Raw genomic sequence first — 9,419 nt, forward strand, 5'->3', positions numbered from 1 at the left:
ACTGAAATCCTAAAACTGTGATTATGTATTGCTCATGAAATTGTATTAAAAAGTTTTTTTTATTGATAAGATTGTAACTATGCTCCACTGCTAGCAAGACAATGAGGGACATGAGGACCAGTGGGTGTCTACCTGTCCATCACTTTCTCACATTTACTAGAATTCAGGATTGTTCGCCCTTTCATTTCCCTCCTTCATAATTCTTTCAATTTAAATTGACATGAGGCTGTGTTTGTTTGTCTTCTTTGAGAGCTCAAGTCTTACACTACCAAGAATAGATAAAATTTACCTTTTTCTTTCAGTGGTAATTTAAATACATCACAAACTTAAATTTTATATATTTTATAAAGTCTTACAAAAAAATCAAGCCCTTCCCTATAAATGAAACCTTTATACAGGAAATAAATATACAGTATACATCTATGGAATATACAATTTATATATACATGACTCAGTTTATGTGTAGTATTTTGGTGAGCCTCAAACAGATCCACTAGCAATTTCTTGGGTTAACTAAGTGTTGCTTGGCATAAGTGTGGTGTGTGTGTGTGTGTGTGTGTGTGTGTGTGTGTGTGTGTGTGTGTGTGTGTGTGTGTGTGTGTGTGTAGAAGGGAGGTGAAGCAGATGAGGAGGAAGAGTAAATACAGAGTAAGTTAGCAAGTTATGGCAAGCAGTGCATGGTGGTGTGGTATGAGTGGCACACAGGAACAAGAGCAAGAATGAGAATAAAGATGTGTGTGTGTGTGTGTGTGTGTGTGTGTGTGTGTGTGTGTGTGTGTGTGTGTGTGTGTGTGTGTGTGTGTGTGTGTGTGAAAGAATACAGCAGGTACAGTACTTGTATATGTATGTATGAAATGATGTGTGAGTTTGTTACATGCAATTGTAGTGATGTAGTTTAAGTGCACAACACCTCTTAACACATCACATTAGCACACAACAATGCAAGTTATGTCAATACAAACAACATAGAAGTGGTCAAATTTTGTCCTATACAAACATAATAAGAGATCCTTACACACCTACTGTACTCATGGCCCCTTGATACTCAGTAATATAATAAACATGCTACAGTTATCATTCAAAAGTGATAACTAACAACAAACATACACATATATTTCTATTCTTCAAGGCTTGATGCCTCTCATAATTTCTGTATAAGAGAGTGGTACAGATAATGAATCTGCATATTCATATTTAATCTTCATGCATAGTAAAAATAAAGATATAAATATCCATCTGCATTAGTATACATATTCAATTCCAATGGCTTGTACAATAATTATCAAATGAATGTTATCAAGATTTCCACATTACACATGAGAAAATGTATACAGATTCAATTTGCAATTTCCATAAAACATGCCTAATTTTTTTATATTTTATTTCACACAAAGTGTGTGTGTGTGTGTGTGTGTGTGTGTGTGTGTGTGTGTGTGTGTGTGTGTGTGTGTGTGTGTGTGTGTGTGTGTGTGTGTGTGTGTGTGTGTGTAAGCCTACATAACTTTCAGTGACTAGATAAATGCTTACTGAATAACTAATATTGTCTTGTAAGTGCAAGTGTGCTGATCAAAGGAATATAGCTATGAGACCCATCAGAAGGCATAGGAAGTTGGCTCACATTTGTCTGACAAAAAGTTTCATCCTCTGCACTCAGCAGAAACTAAGGTTCCTATTTTCAATAAGTGTTCCTCTAATATTTCATGATCATGAAAGCTTTAGTTTGCATCAATTTCAACACCTCAATAATAAACAAACCACATTACAATCTGACAGCTTCAGCATTCATATCTGCTTCCTTTATCCTGATGCCATTGTACTCTGTACACAACAAACTTGTATTGCAACACTGAAATGTACACAGTTTTCCTTGCTGTTACTTCTTGAGAATTTCACTACTCACTACAGTTCACTCCACATTATGCAAAAAGCTCGAGCTTGGAACAGACTCTTCTAGCAAGAACTAAAATATTAAAAAATTAGAGCCTGCATACTGAATAAATCCTGTGAACAAAGGCAACAATGACAAGGATTGATGTGATCTTTGGCCAGAAATAATGGACTGCAGCCGTGAAACACTAATACCCAGACAAAACTTCTATGACATACTGGATTGGCTCGCTGACACACAAGCAAAACACAGATATACACGAAACTGTATACAACCCAACAAAAAGTGGAAGAAAAGTACAATAGAAAATATTAAAAGTAGAATACATATCTACTTCATACAAATAGCAAATATAGAAATAATAATATAAAATGCCTATAAATGAGGAATGGTGCTTTCCTTTTTGAAAAGACAACACTACAGCAAGCCAACACAAACCTACTGCTGTGATGTGCTCTTTGTCGTGAATGTTTATCACACAGAAAGTCATAATAAAAAACTGGTAAAAACATCATTATTCACTAAGTTTTCTGCATGAAAGTTAACAAAAAACAATACATATTTCAAAATTGATAGTATAACGACTTGGCACTACTATTCTGAGCAGTGTTTAACAATATAATGATGATATGCTAAACTTGAGGTGTGAACGCTGGTGTTTATGATGCTCATGTACACAAATACACATCTAGTTTTGAAACCAAACTGTGAAAAATATACTTTTCTAAACTCCAAAAATATCACATAAGTTAGGCCAAATGGTAGTCATAAATGTGTATTTAAAACATGTCAAATTCAGTGAGCTGCTCTGCAGGTCTGCTTGCAAGAAGGTCAGTTTCATCTCTATGAAAGCTATCAAATGGACTACAATCTCATCTATGAGTCACGTGAACATTGTAAGTGCAAGCAAAGATAAAAGTGATGAGAAGAATTACACTTTCATGACCAGAAACATGCATTTTGTGATCATAATTGAAAAAGCATCACAATAAAACAAAGCACACAAGCACATGCCTGTAGCATTTGGTGGCATTAAACATGTCAGACTTTGACAATGCTGTGGTGATAGAACTCTGAGTGAGGACATCACCTGCCCTTGGCCACTGGATGCTTACTTAGGTACAAGCTGGATGCTCACTAGTTCAAAGCCTTCTCATTTCTTCATAACATTACAGCAGAGACAACAATTTGGTATTTGGTAGCACACTCTCTTCCTCCTAGCTACATACTTCAGTGGATTCTTTAATATTTTTTTCAACAATCTGGCAATCATCAGGAATTCACACAGAAGTACAAGTAACTTTTCCTCACCTTCTGACGATGCTATTACTTAAGGCTTGGATCCTGAAAACATAATTCCTCTAGGGAAGAACACCCCGTACATCTTCTGATATCAAATTTATACATAATGAAGAATACAGCACAAATATTGACTTAGTTTACCACCAATGACTCTTGTATTCATAATAGCCACATGGGTCAAACTTCCTTACAACTGCACTAGCCAAGGACCTTCCACTTTTCTGGTGTATTTCCAAAGGTCACGTGGACTGCTCAGAGTTGCAGTGTTATTGGCCTTGTGTTTGAATGGTACACTGTTGGGTATGGTCCACTGCCAACTGGAAGACACAAAGTACACATGATCAAGTGGAGTAACACGGTGCACATGATCAGTGGAATGAAGCACAGCAAACACTCACTCCCTCATCCCAGTGTCCGCCTTATGGGTAACATTACCTCCACTCTTTGTCTCATTACATTACAGCATGCGTCAGCTTCAAACATTTCATCCATTAGAAAGACAATGTATTCATACATCTGAACCATTGAGAGCAACTCCTCACAGAGGTTTGTATGGCAGTGGCTTTTGTGCCACTCTTGTCTTCAGTCCTCAACTGAAGTCACACCCTTTCAAATTAATGTCCATCAACATAACGTCTTATTGTACTTCTAATGCGAGAAAGAAAGACAAGTTCATTACCTCCATATTCTTAGAATATGAGAGGCAAATTCATAGCATGCCCTTGCATAAAATTGCAAGCAGTCCAATAATGAAGAGCCACATACATAATGCTAGAGATGATTCCCTACAGTCAACAAAGTGGAATGTGATCTACTCAAGAGAGAAAGAGCAGTGAGCTGGTGCTGAACACGGTCGAGTTGTGAAGGACTGAAAGACGGTGTTGTGGCTGGCTAATGGTCCCACAACTTTTCTCCATCAACTCAGCTTGGTGTTTTCATATATTGTACTGCACCACCCACATTAACTACACCATACATTTGGGTATAAACCTATCTCACACACAAAATATATCTCAACTTCCAATTTTGTTAAAATTCTTTTATACTTAGGCATATGACTGTTTTTTAGTCTCCTAAGTATATGTACCATGTGTTTCATGTACACACACACATACATGAATAAACTTCTTGCACATGTAACTGTTGTCTGAAAGGCTTTAATGCATTCTCATTCTAACACCACCCAAATGACCATTTCTTCTCTAACAAGTCATTCTCATGATATAAGCTAGCAAGACTTTCCTTACAGATTAAGTAACAAGTGTTGAACAAAACTGAGTAATTTCCTGTGTGCTGGGAAATCACTTACTTTCCTTCACAACTATTTTTAATCTGGTGAGTCACTTGAGGTACAACAGACTTGCTGTGTTGACCTGGACAGTGTGACAAATACATTCACACTTCTGATGTACTCTCCTCCATTAATCCCTCCCCCCATTTACTCCCTTCATATTCATCATGCTCTTCTCAAAACCACATGATAAACAAATATTTAAGAGAGCAAGGCTGGTGCAAATGAGAACTGGCATATGGAAATATCAATTCATGAGAATGATGTTTTTTTTTAAGACCACACATACTAGTAAGTGAGATTTAACTTTTTCTTCATCCACATGGGACTTGTCTGGTGTAAATGCTAATTATCAACAAATATGTGGTACTATTTCTTAAAGAATCTGCCAACAACTGCCACCAGTAACTAATATACTGTTTATAAATTTTGGAGTTTTGTTTTCCAGATTTCATGTGTCACTGTATTGTGTAATTGTGTATATTTTGGCAACACAGTAGTTATACAATCAAGAAAAGAGAACATTACACTGAAGATGCTTCCTGATTTGATTTGAGCAGAAGTTTCTGCTTCTAAAAATGATAAAACATCATTTTTTAATTCCATGAGTTAAATATAGAGCATACATAGTATGAGTGTATCTAACAACAATCAAATAACTCATCAGTCAACCAGACTTCTCATATTGAGGACTTCCAACTCCGGCCAGATCTAATGCCTGTCTCTATCAGATCAACAAATTCCACTGTCTAAGAAATCAAATTGCTTTCTGTACTTTTAAACACTAAGTAATACCCAAATATTAATGGTCAATGTGCTGAAAGATGCAGACTGGATTTAAAAGATTAGGCAACTATAAAACATGTAATGATGAAATGGTGAAAATCTATGTTTGACTTCTACTTGAGGCCTACACTCCTCAACTGCAGTCTGTGACTTGACATCCCAAGCACAACATAATGTAACACCTTGGACAAAAAATATTGCAGCATGAGGAGGTCAGCATGCAGTGTGCTCAACACCTGCCATCCTCATCATCACTAAGCAGCAAGTCACAAAGCAGCAGTGTTTTCTATTCTAACCATTCTGTCTACAGATGACAAAATGTAATATAAGTAAGAAATATTGCAACAAATCTTTGTATATGATACAATGCATAACTTCTGGACCAACCACACACTGCCTTAAGTACTACAGATTCACTGTCCTTGAGGTAATTATTTCAGATCCTTCGATATTATGCCCTCAATGAGAGTAAAGTCTGCTATCACAGCACTTAAAACTTTTGTTATACTCTGTTTATACTTTCTCTATTTTATCTCTCTTACTCACACACATACACACACACACACACACACACACACACACACACACACACACACACACACACACACACACACACACACACACTGTATGCACAAACACTCATATATATGCAATGCATAGATGCACAAAGCTGCAGCAGATGTGAAGCAGCAGCCAATTGGAGGGCTCACAGTTGTTGAATGAAGTTGGATTGTTGATGAGTAAGGACTTGGCATCCACAGCTCAGTAAACATGATGATAATTTCTGAAAGTGTGAAGGCTTCCTCTATCGCCATGTCTGCAATCCATGGCCAGTCGATCAAAGAGGAAGGAAAGATTCTGGCAGCAACACAGTGGGAGGGAGATTACACCATGCCAAAGCCTTCAGATCCTTCCTTAATGGCAAGCAGAAGGGCTCTCTCAAACTGTTCATAACTGTCATAATCTGGTAAACACAGTTGGTTGAAGCAGGTGTGGGCAGTGGGCAGAACTCCATAAGTGTGGGCAGAAGATATCTGGAAGTTTGGAGAAAGCTGAGAGAATCCTCCTGGAGGCAGACGGGAGCAGCCTGTTGTAAACTGTAGAAGGCGAGCCATCTCCTCTTCTGTGAAGTTGGACACGGCCGTCCAGAACCAATAGAGGACACGACCAAACTCAGACGAAGAGCCATTGACTATGTGGTTTGCCCTAAAGTCTGCAATGCTGTACTCCTCTGTGCCACACATGAGCAACTCCAGCTCATTCTCATCAAAGATACAAAGCAGGTTGTCAGGGATAATTTCATTGAGGCCGGAAAGGAATGCCTCCACTTCATGTCTGACCCGAGCAGCCAGGCGGTGCTGTGCAATGGCATCCAAGTATTGCAAGCGGTTGTCGTTGGTGACAGAGCGTGAGGCTCCCCCCGGCTCCAGCTCCACCGAACGCACCTGGCCTGTTGGCAACAACACCTCATCTGTGAAGAAGAGCTGGTCATCCAGACGGTCCACACCATGCTCCAGCAGGTGCTGCACCTTGCCTGTGTACAGCTCAGGGTCGTCCTGTGCAAAGTGTTTGTAGTGTACCCGGAGGCCAATGAGCTGCGCCAGGAAGGAGCGAGTGAATCTGGCTCGTACGGTCTGCCTGTACCCGCTCCCCAGAGCCGACTCATACAAACATTTACCTACTACCCGTCCTGCAAATTCATAGTGCTTCAGTTTGAGGTGAGGTGGGCGATCAGGGTTGGGATGCACCAAGGCTTGTGGTCCCTCATGAAGGCTGGAAAAGAGGCCATTGTCACTGTCAAATAACTGTGCACATATCAACTCAAACCACTCCCGCCGCAGTCCACCCCAGTCCAGACCTTCCTCTCCCTGGAAGGTCACTTCAAAGTTCTTACACCAGTCAGCTACAGTGAAACCTTTGGTGGCTTTCATGGAAGTCTCCAGCAATCGTTCACGTGACACACTGACTGGGATGCGGTCGTGCATGCGCTTACTGTGGAATTTTCGTACTTCATGGTAGAAGTGATCCTGCTTGTCCTTGAAGGTCTCTGAGCCACCGATGTTCTTCAACATGAACTGTGTGAAGGTGGCAGCAACAACATTGCGGTCACGGCCAGCTAGACACACCAAGGGCTGACACCCATCATCAATGCTCATGGTGGGCAGCCCACTCTGGTTGTTGGTGCCTGTGAAGAGGAACTTGGTGGAAGGACACAGCCTGAAAGTGCATACTCGCTTAGGGATCAGTTTCAACATAAACTCTTTGATGATGAGCTGCTTTGGTGTCACATAGCAGTACACTTTCTTGGGTTTGGTCAGCAAGGTCCCATTGTAAGCCAGGAGCCTTGCCTCATGGCCCTCATGTGCCCGGCGACTGACTGTGCGCTGCACTCGCTGGGAGTCCTCTGCAGTCAGCACAATGATGTCAAAGGTTCCGTTGGTGAGGGTGGTGGAGCGGTAGGTGAGGTGGGCCCGGTAACAGCCGGGGCGTTGCAGGGTCACCTGGATGCTCACTCGACGAGAGGTGTGGTCATACAGGATCACTGCCCCAGGATCCACCGTCCAGCCACCTTCCAACTCCACCACAGAGATGGCATAGCTGTGGGTGTCAGGGCGCCCTGGCGGGAAGGAACACACATTGTGGTACTGGTCTCGGGGCTCAATGAGGATGTGGTGAGGCTGTCCTGCTGTGCAAACCACTGTGGAGCAGTGCTGCACCATTACAATCTTGCTGGGGTCTGGAGGTCCTGGCAGGAACTGCTTCACAAAGGGGCTGCCCCTCACGTGCTGGTTGGCCAACAGGATGGACACCTTGTACTGACCCGCCTGTCGTGCTGTGAACTTGCAGCGAGCACTGTTGATTTCAGCTTCTCCAGTTCCTCCAAGTTCTGTCACCACTCCCACCTTTAATAAAAACAAACAGACTATTGTGACAAGGAGATAGTCTAACCCAATTTATTAAAGACCAATTTTGAAATAAAAAAATGTTAAATTACTCATGAAAAATGAAAAGTGGTATAGTATTTCCTTTCTCCTCTAAGGTGACATCATTCCAGAAGGCTTCTCTCTCACTCCATCTCTCAGAACATATACACTGAAAAACACCCAAAGCTTGTGACTCAAATTTATCTTTTATCTACATGAGTCTCAATGAAACCTTCCAGCACAACATTGACTGCTGCACTCCTGGGCTTGTCAACAATGCTACCCTGCCTCTTCACTCTCCCTCTCTCCATCCTCTCACCCATTCACACTCAGATTCACCATCCCCTATCTTTGCTCCACTTTTTTTTTCCTTACAGACATTACCCCTAATCTCTTTATTTTCCAGCCTCAATAGCACCACATCCACATTAAAGAACTGACCATTACAGAGTGTGGTCAGTCATGTCTCCCTACCACATGGGGAAAACATAAATACACAATGTTTGCAGCATTTGTAGGTCCTGACAGAGACTCACCTTATGAATGCCCTGTGTCACCTCCACCAACACCCCATCTGCATCACTGATCGGGTACGGCCGCCCATTCTTCTGGTAGAACTGTAAATAAAGACTTTATTGTGAGAAACCTAAACCTCAGTAGACACAAGACTAAGTGAATGTGACAGGAAATACCCAGTTATGTCTTCCTACAATAAATTATAATATCTAGGCACTTTTTTTTCCTACACAATTTCTAATATTCAGGTATATTTTCCTAAACTAAATTCTGGTTCACTGCTTTTCCATCTTAATGTCAGTTGCAAAGCAGCTGTGGAGGACCTCTGTTTGATGTCAAAAAGCCTCAAACTCAAGGTGAATTCTCAGCAGACTAATCAATATGGGTCATCATTTAATAAATCCACGTATCTATTGTTTTGAAACTCTTATGAAAAAAAGAGAAAAAAAGGAAGAGGAAGAAGAAGAAAAGAGGATAAAGAAAAGAGCAAAGAAGAAGAAGAAGAAGAAGAAGAAGAAGAAGAAGAAGAAGAAGAAGAAGAAGAAGAAGAAGAAGAAGAAGAAAAGAGGATAAAGAAAAGAGCAAGAGAAGAAGAAGAAGAAGAAGAAATGAACCTATGTAAGAGAAAGGTGAGATGGATGAATGGTATACACACACACACACACACACACACACACACACACACACCTGCACCGTGAAGGAGACGGTGGTG

At 40.7% G+C, this 9,419-nt stretch overlaps 2 protein-coding genes and 1 long non-coding RNA gene across 8 annotated transcripts in view; 1 reads left to right on the forward strand and 2 right to left on the reverse strand.

Annotated features, from left to right (window-relative positions):
* Positions 1–9,419, reverse strand: part of LOC135105183 (chitinase-3-like protein 1) — a 109,074-nt gene that overhangs the window by 43,463 nt on the left and 56,192 nt on the right. The gene's annotated exons all lie outside the window — the stretch shown is intronic.
* LOC135105188 (uncharacterized) lies at positions 96–806 on the forward strand. The gene is made up of 2 exons (XR_010270744.1): positions 96–562; positions 609–806. It is a non-coding gene; the product is annotated as an uncharacterized LOC135105188 (long non-coding RNA).
* LOC135105180 (apoptosis-resistant E3 ubiquitin protein ligase 1-like) overlaps positions 322–9,419 on the reverse strand; it is a 50,905-nt gene continuing 41,807 nt past the window's right edge. For all 6 annotated transcript variants that reach the window (XM_064013264.1, XM_064013261.1, XM_064013265.1 and 3 more), the window contains exons 6-8: positions 9,395–9,419; positions 8,728–8,808; positions 322–8,170 (exon numbers count right to left, since the gene is read on the reverse strand). The exon at positions 9,395–9,419 is cut by the window's right edge and continues 160 nt beyond it. In XM_064013264.1, coding sequence (XP_063869334.1) covers positions 6,152–8,170; positions 8,728–8,808; positions 9,395–9,419 — 2,125 coding nt within the window. In that variant the 3' untranslated portion in view covers positions 322–6,151. The remainder of the gene's footprint in view (positions 8,171–8,727; positions 8,809–9,394) is intronic.

Source organism: Scylla paramamosain, chromosome 11 (genome assembly GCF_035594125.1).
Source record: "Scylla paramamosain isolate STU-SP2022 chromosome 11, ASM3559412v1, whole genome shotgun sequence".
NCBI lineage: Eukaryota > Metazoa > Arthropoda > Malacostraca > Decapoda > Portunidae > Scylla > Scylla paramamosain.